The sequence below is a fragment of the Eubalaena glacialis genome, chromosome 14 (genome assembly GCF_028564815.1).
Source record: "Eubalaena glacialis isolate mEubGla1 chromosome 14, mEubGla1.1.hap2.+ XY, whole genome shotgun sequence".
NCBI classification, from domain to species: domain Eukaryota; kingdom Metazoa; phylum Chordata; class Mammalia; order Artiodactyla; family Balaenidae; genus Eubalaena; species Eubalaena glacialis.
The window spans coordinates 60,705,438-60,719,298 of NC_083729.1; the positions used below are offsets into that span (position 1 = coordinate 60,705,438).

Sequence of the window (13,861 nt, forward strand, 5' to 3'; positions counted from 1 at the left end):
GTTTGAAATGTCAAATACTGCCTTGACACCTGGATCTCTTTTTCCTGTTTTACTATCACCTAAATCTCCCGAAAGGTTTATAATTTTATAATTAGGCCAACATGAGATATAATTTGGAAAAACTAGTGACACTGTGCTTTGAGAAGAGAATAAAAGGGCATGACTGGAATTCTGCCAGGATGATCTTCAACATTCTGCCCTAACCAGGGTATTATTAACTTTCCAACACTGCTGGTGTAAGGCGAGTGCTGCGAACTTCTTAGAGAATTAGGAAAAGGTTGCAACAAACTCTAAAGGTGAGTTCTTCGAGAAGGTATGCGGGCTGGTTTTCTTTTTGTTCCTTTAAAAACTAGCCAGGAATACCACCCAATTTATAATGAAGACTATACACAGCAGCACCAAAAGGGCTATGTACAAGAAGAGTTTTTCTTCAACAGAATCCTCTTGAATGTGTTGAGAAACCGCATCTTAGCTAAGAGTAGTTCAGTAAGGAACAGAGCCATCTAAGTGCCTAACTAGTATTTAAAGTTGTCAAAGGGTGGGGATGTGCAAATTTAGCAGTGAAAGACTCTTTTGTTTTGCCTCAAGGGAAAGTGATGGTGGTCAGAGGGGCCAGTTCCAAGGGCTGGTCCAGGGGGGGCCGCTGTTCTTGGTACTCCGCCACATGCCCATTGCGGTGGTGACCATACTCAAACTTGATCCGCAGCTCGCCAATCTTGGATTGGGGAAGAATATCTGGGATCCACTCAATGATGAAAGGTGTTGGCTCCTTTTGATCTGGGGAAGTGTTGCCTGAAGAAAAAGAAAAAGAAAAGAAAAACGATTGATTAGTACAATTCCAAAATAAATTTGAGTCTGGACAGGACTTCCCTGGTGGCACAGTGGTTAAGAATCTGCCTGCCAATGCAGGGGACATGGGTTCGAGCCCTGGTCCGGGAAGGTCCCACATGCTGCGGAGCAACTAAGCCCGTGTGCCACAACTACTTAAGCCCACGTGCCACAACTACTGAAGCCCGTGTGCCTAGAGCCCGTGTTCTGCCACAAGAGAAGCCACCGCAATGAGAAGTGAGAAGCCCGCGCACTGCAATGAAGAGTAGCCCCCGCTCGCTGCAACTAGAGACAGCCCGCGCGCAGCAACTAGAGAGAGCCCGCGCGCAGCAACAAAGACCCAATGCAGCCAAAAATAAATAAATAAATAAATAAATTAAAAAAAAAATTGAGTCTGGACAGATCTTACCCTGTTCACAAATTTTAAAAGGAAATGAAAAAGAAGTTTAAAAAAATATATATATATGAGGAAAAAAAAGGGGGGGGGGCAACAAGAAGAATCAAGGGAAGGGAAAAGTGATGACTGCTGTTTCTATCCAAAACAAAGTTTCAGGGAACTGTCTGGCATCCTCAAATAAAATAAGACCCAGCTTTTATGAAAATAGGGCCAAAAGAATCATAAGGAGAGCCCAGACGAAGAGGAAAAGAATGCTTTTGAAAAAATGTAAAATACTAGCAGAATTAAAAATAAGCATATGGTATCACCTTAAAAACTATGGAGACAATTAAGCATAGAAAACATAGTCCATTTAGCAAAAAACAGAAGAACAAAACAAGGAGACAGAAGACCAACTATATCAATTATAATAAAGGGGATAAACTATTGAAATTGGACAAAAATCAAAACCAACAATATAATATTGATAAGAGATTCAATAAGAACAAAGTGTCACAAAAAAGTTAACAGGATGGCAAACACCAGAAAAATGTAAAACAAAAGAAAGCTGGTGTCACTGTTGTAATATTGAACAAAGATGAATTTAAGGCAAATGTTATTTTTACATTGATAAAGTATTGCTATAGACTGAATCTACATTCTCCCAAAATTTCTCACATATTTTGTATCCTCCCAAGATTCATAAATTGAAAACCTAATCCCCGATGTGATAGTACTTGGAAGTGGGGCCTTTGGGAGGTGATTAGGTCATGAGGGCAGATGAATGAGATGAGTGCCCTTATTTTAGACCCCAGAGACATCCCTGCCCTTTCTGTAATGTGAGGACACAAAGTGAAGACTGCTGATGGCCGTCTTTGAGCCGAGAAGCAGGCCCTCACCAGACATCAAATCTGTTGGTGCCTTGATCTTGGATTTCCCACTCTGCAGAACTGTGAGAAATAAATTTCTGTTGTTTGTAAGCCACCCAGTTTTTGGTATTCTGTTATAGCAGCCCAAATGGACTAAGACAATATATTTACGTTGACATCTGTCAATAACTCTGATGTACCAAAAACATTGCATTACAATACTCAAAGCCTTTTTGCAATATCAGAAGACATTTAGAGAAACATAACTGTAGTAGGAAATTGTATCACAACTCTGCTAAGTTGTATAAGTCTTAAAGCTCCACAAGACTTTACATTGGATAAATAATAACATCTTTGCTAGCACAAATTAATATCATACATTAGGTTAGTGAGAAAATATTTTTAAATCCCTAAAATAAATAGAAATTGAAAAGGCACATCTTCTGACCTCAAAATAATAGAAGTAGAAATTGATACCTAAGAATATAAAAATCAAACCAACTCAACCAACTGGAAATTTTAAATACAAAGTGTTGGGGACACAGAGAAACTAAACTATGATTAGAGACTATTTAGATATTAATAATAAGAAGAAGAACCTTAAATGTTCTTATTATCGAACATGAATTTTAAAAATTAACTGATAATTCCAAAAGGTATAAAAATGAAAACATTCCAAGAAAATGTTAGAAAACATTTTTAAAGAGTTAGGAGAAATTTTTACAGACAAAAGCATAAAATAGTTCAAAACAGACATTCAAATAAATACAAGAGCCAGTTCTTTGAAAAAGACAAAAAATTCTTGGAGTATATAACTATAGACCCAGGTTTTAAAAGTTATGTGATTATTCTCTATACCAAAAATTATAAAAATGTACACAATTTAAATTTTGAATGAAAATAGAAGAATTTTTTGGGAAAAAACCAAAATTGACTAAAGAAGAGATAGAGACCGTGAGTACAAATATAAATCAGAAGAAATTAAAGAAGTTTTTAGAGAACGGCCTGCAAGTAAAGGTTAGGTCCAAGAGAATAAATTCTTTCAAACATTCAAGGAACAGATATTTCCTAAGCTATTTTTTAAAATTAATTTTTACTGGAGTATAGTTGATTTACAATGTTGTGTTAGCTTCTGCTGTACAGCAAAGTGAATCAGTTATACATATACATATATCCACTCTTTTTTAGATTCCTTTCCCAAATAGGTCAGTACAGAGAACAGAGTAGAGTTCCCTGTGCTATACAGTAGGTTCTTATTAGTTACCTATTTTATATATAGTAGTGTGTATATGTCAATCCCAATATCCCAATTTACCCTCCCCCCCAAGATATTTAATTTGGTCCAAAGCTTTCTAAAATCATTTTCTATATAACTATTATAAAAACCCAAAAAAGATGGCCTCTAAAAAAGAAGCTGTAGGCAGTTAATACTTATGAATCAATAATAAAAAATCCTAAAGAAAGTATTAGCAAATAGAATCTACATACATATTAAAATAAAAAAGACCACACAGGATTTATTCCAGAAAGGCAAGATTACTTCAATATTAGACATTTATTCATAAAACTCACATTGTAAATCAATTATACTTAAATAAAATAAATAAATTTCATTGCACTTGGGTCAAAACCGTTTATCTTTTGAGGTTTCTCAAAAGATGGTAAAAAGGTATTTCAAGGGACTTCCCCGGCGGTCCAGTGGTTAAGACTCTGCCTTCCAATGCAGGGGATACAGGTTTGATCCCTGGTCGGGGAACTAAGTTCCCACATGCTGCGGGGTGTGGCCAAAAATTAAAAAAAAAAAAAAAAGGTATTTCAAAAAATTAAATTCTAGGGAGTTCCCTGGTGGTCTAGTGGTTAGGATTTGGTGCTTTCACAGCTGTGGCCCAGGTTTAATCTCTGGTTGGGGAACTCCCACAAGCCATGTGGTGAGGCCAAAAAATAATACATAAATAAATAAAAATAATTTAAAAAACAAGTACATTAAAAAAAATCAATTCTAGTTCCTAATAAAAATACTTAATAAACCAAGAATATGATATGCTGTTATAATAAAAAATTTTATCTGAAATCAATAACCAATAATTCATTATTTAACAGTGAAACACAGAGCAGCTTTTCCCAGAAAAATTCTATGAAATGCTAATGGTATTCCCCTGAAAAGTGTTGACCGGTCAAATAAACTGGGGAAAACTTAAGTTAAATAAAGTTCAACAGATATTTTAATTTCAGAATCTTTTTAATATGTAAATTTATAGGATGAGTTACCAAGAGAGATACATTATATTCTAAGACACTACTCCCTACTGCCTCCCTACTCCAGTTGTAACATTTTCTGAGATCTGAGGATATCATACAACCAGGGAAGTTCTCATGTGGCAAAGCTTCTTTTCCCACCAAAAAAGTTATTACAAAATTGACTGAACGTCTTACAGTCAAGGGTCTTAGAATCAAAGAAATACAGTATGTAGCATTTCTCAAACTTATCAGATCATGGAACACTTTTTTCACAGCATACTTATCACTATCTCTTCTTCAAGATAGAGTTGGAAAATGCTATGCTGGAGGAGTTTTTACTATAGTAAAAATGATAGTTTTACTATAGTAAAATGAAAATCTCAGCTGCTAGCTTTACTATTATTCATTGTTGCTCTTGAAGTTGTAGCTAATTTAACAAGAAAAAAACAATGAGATATAAACATTTGATCGGAAACAAAATTATCATTATTTTTCAAGTGATATAATTGATTTCCCAGAAACAACAGGTAAACAACTATCATCACTACTAGGAACTCATTAAGGAGAGCAATTTGATAGTAATTATATCAAAATCAAGAGCTTTCCATACATTGGCAGTAATGAGTTAGACACATGATAAACATCTTATTCACAAGAGCAGCCAAAAATATATTTCACAAGAATTTGACAAAATAATTATAAATTCTAAATTTCTTGGTGACACACTTCACTGCCCAGACAGTGCTTATAGCCTAGTCAGTGGAAAGACAGGTGAGTGTTGGATGGCTAGGAGTGAAGGCTCTGGAGTCCCAAACTGCCTGGGGTTGAGGACCAGCTCCACCACTTTACTAGCTGTGTAACTCTGGGCAGGTTACTGCACCTATCTTCACCTCAGTTTATTCATCTGTAAATGGGGATCACAGAATCTACCTCTGAGTGGGCTGATGAGCATTAAATGGATTAATCTAGGTAAAGAACTTAAAATAACAGCTGGCACAGAGTAGGTGCTCATTAAGTGCTACTTGTTATAGTTGTCATTATTATTATTAAATTATTATACCCAAGTTAAAAATAGACAAAAAGCAATTCATCAAATACAAATGACTAATATGAAAATTTACTCTCATTAACATTTGAGGGTAATGCAAATTAAAAGAATGATAGAACATTTTTTTGGCTATCAAATCAATAAAGATTAAAAAAAGAAACTCTTGGGGACTTCCCTGGTGACGCAGTGGTTAAGAATCCGCCTGCCAATGCAGGGGACATGGGTTCGATCCCTGGTCCGGGAAGATCCCACATGCCATGGAGCAACTAAGCCCGTGCACCACAACTACTAGGCCCACACGCCACAACTACTGAAGCCCGCGCACCTAGAGCCCATGCTCCGCAACAAGAGAAGCCACCGCAATGATAAGCCCGTGCACCGCAACAAAGAGTAGTCCCCTGCAATGACGAGTAGCCCCTTGCTCACCACAACTAGAGAAAGCACATGGGCAGCAATGAAAACCCAACACAGCCAAAAGTAAAAAATAAAAAAAATAAAATAAAAAAAAAACTCTTTCATGCATGGCTAGGAGTAAACTGTAGAAATATTACAATCTTTCTGGAGGGCAGTGTGACAAAAACAAAAGTCCTAAAAATGTACATAACCTTTGACCCTCCAGTTTAACTTTTAAGAATTTACCCGAAAGAATATCCTAAATAAATTAGGAAATAATTAAGGCTATAAAAGGTTTGTCTAAAAGGAAGTTAATTATAAAAGGAAGCATTGTTCATAATAGCAAAAAGTTTGAAACAACTTAAATTCAGGATTGACTAGAGTGAGATAACTTAATGAATGAATTTTATGAAGCTGTTTAAAAATGTATTCACAATAGCCAAAAGGTTGAAGCAATCCAAGTATCCAAACAGATGAATGGATACACAAAATGTAGTAGATACATATAATGAAATATTTTTCAGCCTTAGAAAGGAAAGAAAATTTGTCACATGCTACAACGTGGATGAACCTTGAAGAGATTATGCTAAGTGAAATAAGCCAGTCACAAAAGGACAAAGATTGTATGATTCTAATTTGAGTAGTCCAATTCATACAGACAGAAAGTAGAATGGCAACCAGGTCTGGGGGCAGGCAGGAATGCAAAGTTAGTATTTAATGGGTAGTTTCATTTGAGAAAGATGAAAAAGTTCTGGAGATGGATGGTGGTGATGGTTGCACAACAATGCAAAAGTACTTAATGCCAGAAAACCTTATGCTTAAAAATGGTTAAAATGTTAAGTTTTATATTACATGTTTTATAATAATAAAAAAAGTTTAAAAAATAGTGTTGAAGACAGACATGGAAAGCTGTTCCTGATATATTTTTAAGTGAAAAAAGCTGTTGAGATATGATCCCATGTTTTAGAAACCCTTTTTCTTTTTTTTTAAAAATTTATTTATTTATTTGTTTGTTTTTATTTTTGGCTGCAGTGGGTCTTCGTTGCTGTGCGCCGGCTTTCTCTAGTTGCGGTGAGCGGGGGCTACTCTTCGTTGCGGTGCGCGGGCTTCTCATTGCAGTGGCTTCTCTTGTTGCGGAGCACGGGCTCTAGGCACGCAGGCTTCAGCAGTTGTGGCACGCAGGCTCAGCAGTTGTGGCTAGCGGGCTCTAGAGCGCAGGCTCAGTAGTTGTGGTGCACGGGCTTAGTTGCTCTGCGGCATGTGGGATCTTCCGGGGCCAGGGCTCGAACCCGTGTCCCTTGCATTGGCAGGCAGATTCTTAACCACCGCGCCACCAGGGAAGCCCCTAGAAACCCTTTTCATGCACAGAAAAAAAAAGTCTGAAAGAGTATACACTAAAATCTTAATGATGATGTCATCTATAGTGGGTGGGATTACAGGTGGTTTTTATTTTTCTCCTCCGTAAAGCTCTATAATGAAATCTATGATTTCTGTATAATGAACAGGTATTACTTCTCTAATTTTATTTAATTTTATTTTTTTTAAATAAATACATTTATTTATTTATTTATTTATTTTTGGCTGTGTTGGGTCTTCGTTGCTGTGCGCAGGCTTTCTCTAGTTGCGGCGAGTGGGGGCTACTCTTCGTTGCAGCGCGTGGGCTTCTCATTGTTGTGGCTTCTCTTGTTGCGGAGCACGGGCTCTAGGTGTGCAGGCTTCAGTAGTTGTGGCACATGGGCTCAATAGTTGTGGCTTGCGGGTTCTAGAGCTCAGGTTCAGTAGTTGCGGCGCATGGGCTTAGCTGCTCCGCGGCATGTGGGATCTTCTAGGCCAGGGCTTGAACCCATGTCCCTTGCATTGGCAGGCAGATTCTTAACCACTGCGCCACCAGGGAAGCCCTCTAATTTTATTTTTAAAGTACTGGCTCAAATGAAACAAAACACCTTATCCCATGACTGCCTTTACAAAATGTGTGAATGTGTCTTCTTTGTTCAAGGTCAAGCCCCAAAGTCGAGGATTGCGTAATACACACAGGTGACCCTCAAAGGAAGGTGTGCTATTGAAACCACCAATTTACTTACCAACTTTGAGAAAAGTTTTTAGTTCCAAGGGTCGCAGCACTGGTTGCTTTTCTATACGACCATAGGTTTCTGCTATGCTCTCTACTTCTACTTTAGGGCATTTAAACAGCTCGTAAGTCCCATCCCGGTTCTGGATAAAACTCCGGGTGATTTCCAAAGGCATCTGCATATGGAGACAATACCAAGAAAGGTGAGAAAGGAAAAACTTTCAAAGTAGACAAACATTGGATGACAACAGATTTTATTCATTCTTTTCTGCTAAGTACACTCAAATTAACTAAAATTTCCCCTTGTATTTTCAAGTAAATTTTTTCAACAGTTCTGCCTTTCCTTTTTCTCTCTGTAACTTTCATTTGAACTCTTACCAAACCATACTGAACACCTAATACCTTCATGGCTACATGACTGCTACTGGCACAGACCTGCTCTAAAATCAGTTTTATTCCCTCCCTACTGCTCTGCTAGCAGCAATCTTCTCTTAAAAACCCTACCAATGGCACCTATAGCTGACCTCACATCCTATGTGCTTCCACCATCCTTGGGACTAAGCCAGACAGAGCTTGAACTGAATTTTGCCTTTGCCACTAAACAGCAGGCTGAGCTTCTCATAGCCTGTTTCTCATCTGCAAAGTACAGTTAATACCAGTGCATGGTTGTGAGACTGAATGGGGTGATACAGGTAAGTAACGTGCAACACAGAAGCTCCACGACTTGACTTTGCTCTGGGGCTGCTGCAGTGCCTCCCTGAACCCCACCCTTTTCAGGCTAGAAGCTGTTTCTGCGACATCCTGCATTTAAAGAAGTTCCTCAAGTGTCTTTAGTGCGAACATAGGCCTTTCCTAGAGTTCCCATGTAAGTTCTATAGTTACCAAACAATTTATTTTTCTGAACATAACAGTGCCTTGCAATTCAGCTAATCTTAATGTATTAAATCACATGATGCTGAGTTTTCCACACTATTCCATTATCATAGGAAGGGAAAATCCTCACATTTTTAGGATCTGCTTGAAAAACATGTTTAAAAATGTCTAATATTGTCCCTGTGAAAAAGAACACAAACTAATTAAGAATCATTTCTCTAATGAGAACTTAATTGCAGTTTGGAGAGGAACATTGAATTGTGCTGGACCCACAGACTTCACAAATAGTATATCATCTCAAATTATATATATACTTTCTAGCTGCTTGCCAGTTAACCTAGGGCTCACCATGGCTAGTAGGGGATCATTATTTAATTTACAAGAAAAAGCATCCCTGTTTTCTGATCCCAAAGGCAAAGAAAAAAGGATACTCCAATTTAAAATACAGCCTCAAGCTACAGGGAATACCTATTAAAATCAGAGTTGGAACAATAAAGCCATGAATATTTCTGAATAATCTCTTAGTATGAAAAAAAGGAATTCTCTTTGGTGTCCATGACTCAAGGAGCTGGTGCAAACATACTTCCCGCACTTGCTTCCCTCTCTTCCCCTCTCTGCCCTCCCACCACTGTAGAAATAAACTCTTACCTCTGGGGTATCTAAGATTTGTTTAACTTGCAGGATATTCGTGATATGCCAGGTATACTTGGAAAAGGTTCCCAGTGGCAAAGCATCTTTGCGAACAAAAGCTTCAAGGTAAAAAGGGGGTAAAATTAGACTATCGAAAAATAACATGCTCTTTCACTGAATTTGTTATCCAGTTTCTGGAGAGTTCAGTGAAGTGATATTCCTGCCTTATAGAATCTCAGCCCTCTAAAAAAGGTATTTTATACACACACACACACACATATATGTTTTGGGTTGGCCAAAAGGTTTGTTCGTTTTTTTCCATAAGATGGCTCTAGTATTGCTTAGTGGTCTTTAACTTCATTTGAAACAATCTTGTTAGATTGTATTGTGACAACTGTCATATCAGTTGCATTAAAAAAAAACTTATCAACATTGGTGAATTTTTGTGTAGGCATTTTAATATTGAAGATGGAAGAAAAAAAGCAACATTTTCGGCATATTATGCTTTATTATTTCAAGAAAGGTAAACACGCAACTGAAACACAAAAAAAGATTTGTGCAGTGTACAGAGAAGATGCTGTGACTGATTGAATGTGTCAGAAGTGATTTGTGAAGTTCTGTGCTGGAGATTTCTTGCTGGACGATGCTCCACGGTCGGGTAGACCAGTTGAAGTTGATAGCAATCAAATCGAGACATAAATTGAGAACAATCAACATTATACCACGCGGGAGATAGCCGACATACTCAAAATATCCAAATTAAGCGTTGAAAATCATTTGCAGCAGCTTGGTTATGTTAATCGCTTTGATGTTTGGGTTCCACATAAAAAAAAACCTTCTTGACTGTATTTCCTCATGCAATTCTCTACTGAAACGTAATGAAAATGTTCTGTTTTTAAAACAAATTGTGACAGGCGATGAAAAGTGGATACTGTACAATAATGTGGAAGGGAAGCGATCGTGGGGCAAGAGAAATGAACCACCACCACCGACACCAAAGGCCAGTCTTCATCTAAAGAAGGTGATGTTGTGTATATGGTGGGATTGGAAGGGAGTCCTCTATTATGAGCTCCTTCCAGAAAACGAAACGATTAATTCCAACAAGTACTGCTCCCAATTAGACCAACTGAAAGTAGCACTCAATGAAAAGTGTCTGGAATTAGTCAACAGAAAACGCTTCATCTTCCATCAGAATAACGCAAGACCGCATGTTTCTTTGATGACCAGGCAAAAACTGTTAGAGCTTGGCTGGGAAGTTCTGATTCATCTGCCGTATTCACCAGACATTGCACCTTCAGATTTCCATTTATTTCTGTCTTTACAGAATTCTTTTAATGGAAAAAATTTCAATTCCCTGGAAGACTGTAAAAGACACCTATAACAGTTCTTTGCTCAAAAAGATAAAAAGTTTTGGGAAGATGTGGGATTATGAAGTTGCCTGAAAGACGGCAGAAGGTAGTGGAACAAAAGGGTGAATACGTTGTTCAATAAAGTTTTGGTGAAAATGAAAAATGTGTCTTTTATTTTAATTTAAAAACCGAAGGAACTTTTTGGCCAACCCAATATATATATTTTTTGTCCCTGCCGCGCAGCTTGAGGGATCTTAGTTACCCCACCAGGGATCGAACCTAGCCCTGGCAGTGAAAGTGCTGAGTCCTAACCACTGGACCGCCAGGGAATTCCCTAAAAAAGGAATTCTAGAAGCAAATCTATAATAGAGTTTTGGCAGAAATGTGATGAATCAAATGATATGGATTTCTGCTATAAAAAGTCTCTGATGCTTCTTTTGAGATACTACTTATTTTTGGCATCTTGGAAACTTGTTTGTTTGGTAAGTCTACACACAGAGGACTCTATTATAAAACAGCCTCTTACAACTTTAGATAAGTCAGAGGTCAAATCATAGTCCTTAAAATAACTACATAGAGTTTAAGCCTGCTCACGTGGTTGCCAATCTATTGTCCTGCCTCCCAGATTATAAAGGGGTTCCACTGAAGGACCCAAAAATATCTAAGCAATGGGTTAAAATTAATGTATTAGGCCTAAAATGGTTTGTTTTTGTTTTTGTTTTGGCTGTACTACTCAGCATGCGGGATCTTAGTTCCCCGACCAGGGATTGAACCCATGCCCCCTTCAGTGGAAGTGTGGCGTCCTAACCACTGGACTGCTAGGAAATTCCAGGCCTAAAGTTTAAACTGGAAGCATCAACACTGTCTCAAGGGACTTCCCTGGTGGCACAGTGGTTAAGAATCCGCCTGCCAACGCAGGGGACATGGGTTCGAGCCCTGGTCCAGGAAGATCCCACATGCTGCGGAGCAACTAAGCCCGTGCACCACAACTACTGAGCCTGTGCTCTAGACCCTGTGAGCCACAACTACTGAGCCCACGTGTCACAGCAAATGAAGCCCACGCGCCTAGAGCTTATGCTCGGCAACAAGAGAAGCCACCAGCCCCTGCTCGCCGCAACTAGAGAAAGCCCGTGTGGAGCAACGAAGACCCAACATGGTCAAAAAAAAAAAAAAAAAAAGATAAATAAATTTATTAAAAAAAAAAATACTGTCTCAAAAGTCAGATAGATAAGGTGTAAAGACAGAGATTTTTATGGCCCTAAACAGAGAGATTCACAGCTTGTACTATTCAAAGACAGAATTAAACATCAGTCCTGGGAATTCCCTGGCGGTTCCATGGTTAGGACTCTGAGCTTCCACTGCAGGGGCACAGGTTCGATCCCTGGTCAAGAACTAAGATCCCGCATGCTGAAAGGCTTGGCCAAAAAACAAACAAACAAAAACACTTCAGTCCCTATTACATCATCAAGTAACAATTTACTGAAGAAATAGCTCTGATTTCTAGCTGTAGTTACTCTTGGGCTATTTGTCCCTGAGCAACCTATTCCTTCTCCTTTTCTCTCCCTTATTTCCTTATACTACCAAATAAGTATCTTGAGATCTCTAGTAGAAAGATATTATATAAAACCAAGAAATAAGTATCAGAATACTGTAATTATAAAATGTTCCAAGCCTGAGAATCACTCTAAAAATAAAATCTCTCTTTATCATAAATGGGGAATCATGAAAAACAAGTTTTAGTTTTTGACACATACTGTAATATGCTTCCAAGAAGCCAGCCCAAACAACAATTGGAGCCTGCAATGCTTTTGTTGAAACTGGTTCATATCCAGAAAATACCCAACTTCTTGGTGGGCACCTTCATTGTGCTTCATCGGTGATTCTTTTACCAACATTGTGCTTTCGGAATCTTTCCATCAACTCTTACTAGCATAAGCATGGGGCCTTTGAAGAGTGTGATCATTATTCTAAGAGCTGATGGGCTAAGGCTTCATGCTCTGAGCATGTAACTAGAAGTCCTAATCATGAAAATTCCATACAATTTTCCCCAAACGTTATTCTCTAAGGTCAAGACATCTATTGCTATTCCTGAGGAAAAACCCCATACCTGTGGTAGAGTTGGGAAGCCGTTTTTTTGCACTTCCTATGGATATTCTCTGTTGCAGGGCATCAAAAAAGGATTGAGGAATGTGGAACACCAGTGGCTCTGGTTTGCCTATAGGAAATAAGAAGAAGCTCATTTAAAGAAACTCAGTGGGCTTTCTGGTGTGTAGGGGAAGGTGGAAGAAATGGAATTGATGGGTGGTAATAACTAAAAATACCACTGAGATTTCTTTACACAGAGGCAAAAAGAAGGCTTTGATTGACCTTTATGAGTCAAGCACTGTCACCTGCCCTACTCTTGATCCCTTGCAATTATAACACATACAGCACACTCTTGTCATCTACCAAAGATAACTTTTCAAATCCCTAATTTTGTAAACACTGCCACAGCACAGACTTCTCCCTTTAAAGAGGACATGAAATGAGATGAGAACATTGAGGCTGAGTTGAGAAGGTAAACTTGATTCACTCCTGCTCACTATCCCAGGCACCTGCTGTTTGCATTCATTTTCTCAGATGGCCAGGACCGTGAATGCCAGAGACTGCAAAGTTAGGACACTTTATCCAATAAGCATCAGTCTTCTCTCTGAGGTGAAGACAGGCAAACTGTTTGAAAATACGTAACAAACCTCTTTTAAAAAGTTGCAAGACACTAGGTCAACAAAAAGTCAACAGAAAGAGTGTTCAGGGGAGAGGGTGAAAGAGTTCAGAGTTTTCCTTAAAAACTCTGCCCAGGAAGCAAGCTCCAACAGAGGGAAAACATCCAGAACCACATGGCTTAACATGTAACTTCCACCTGCCTGTAGAAGGTGTAGTTCTTAAAGACAGTTCAGCTGCCTTTCTGAAATAAAGATCAAGCCAAGAAAAATGAAAATGAAAGGTTTTCTAGAATTCCATATTAAGGTGTTACATTCTATCAATTGATTTTACCTACTTAATTGAATGCAGAATGCCAATGACAAAACTGTCACTGCTTCTGAGCCACTAAAATTTTTTTTTTTAATTTTTATTTATTTATTTTTGACTGCATCGGGTCTTAGTTGCGGCACGTGGGATCTTTCGTTGCGGCACGCGGGCTCTTCATTG

The 13,861-nt window shown here is 38.3% G+C and overlaps 1 protein-coding gene across 4 annotated transcripts in view; it reads right to left on the reverse strand.

The window, feature by feature from the left end:
- Positions 1-514: 514 nt before the first annotated feature.
- C14H2orf42 (chromosome 14 C2orf42 homolog) overlaps positions 515-13,861 on the reverse strand; it is a 40,111-nt gene continuing 26,764 nt past the window's right edge. For all 4 annotated transcript variants that reach the window (XM_061210760.1, XM_061210762.1, XM_061210759.1 and 1 more), the window contains 4 exons: positions 12,780-12,887; positions 9,342-9,442; positions 7,834-7,996; positions 515-792 (listed from right to left, as the gene is read on the reverse strand). In XM_061210760.1, coding sequence (XP_061066743.1) covers positions 584-792; positions 7,834-7,996; positions 9,342-9,442; positions 12,780-12,887 — 581 coding nt within the window. In that variant the 3' untranslated portion in view covers positions 515-583. The remainder of the gene's footprint in view (positions 793-7,833; positions 7,997-9,341; positions 9,443-12,779; positions 12,888-13,861) is intronic.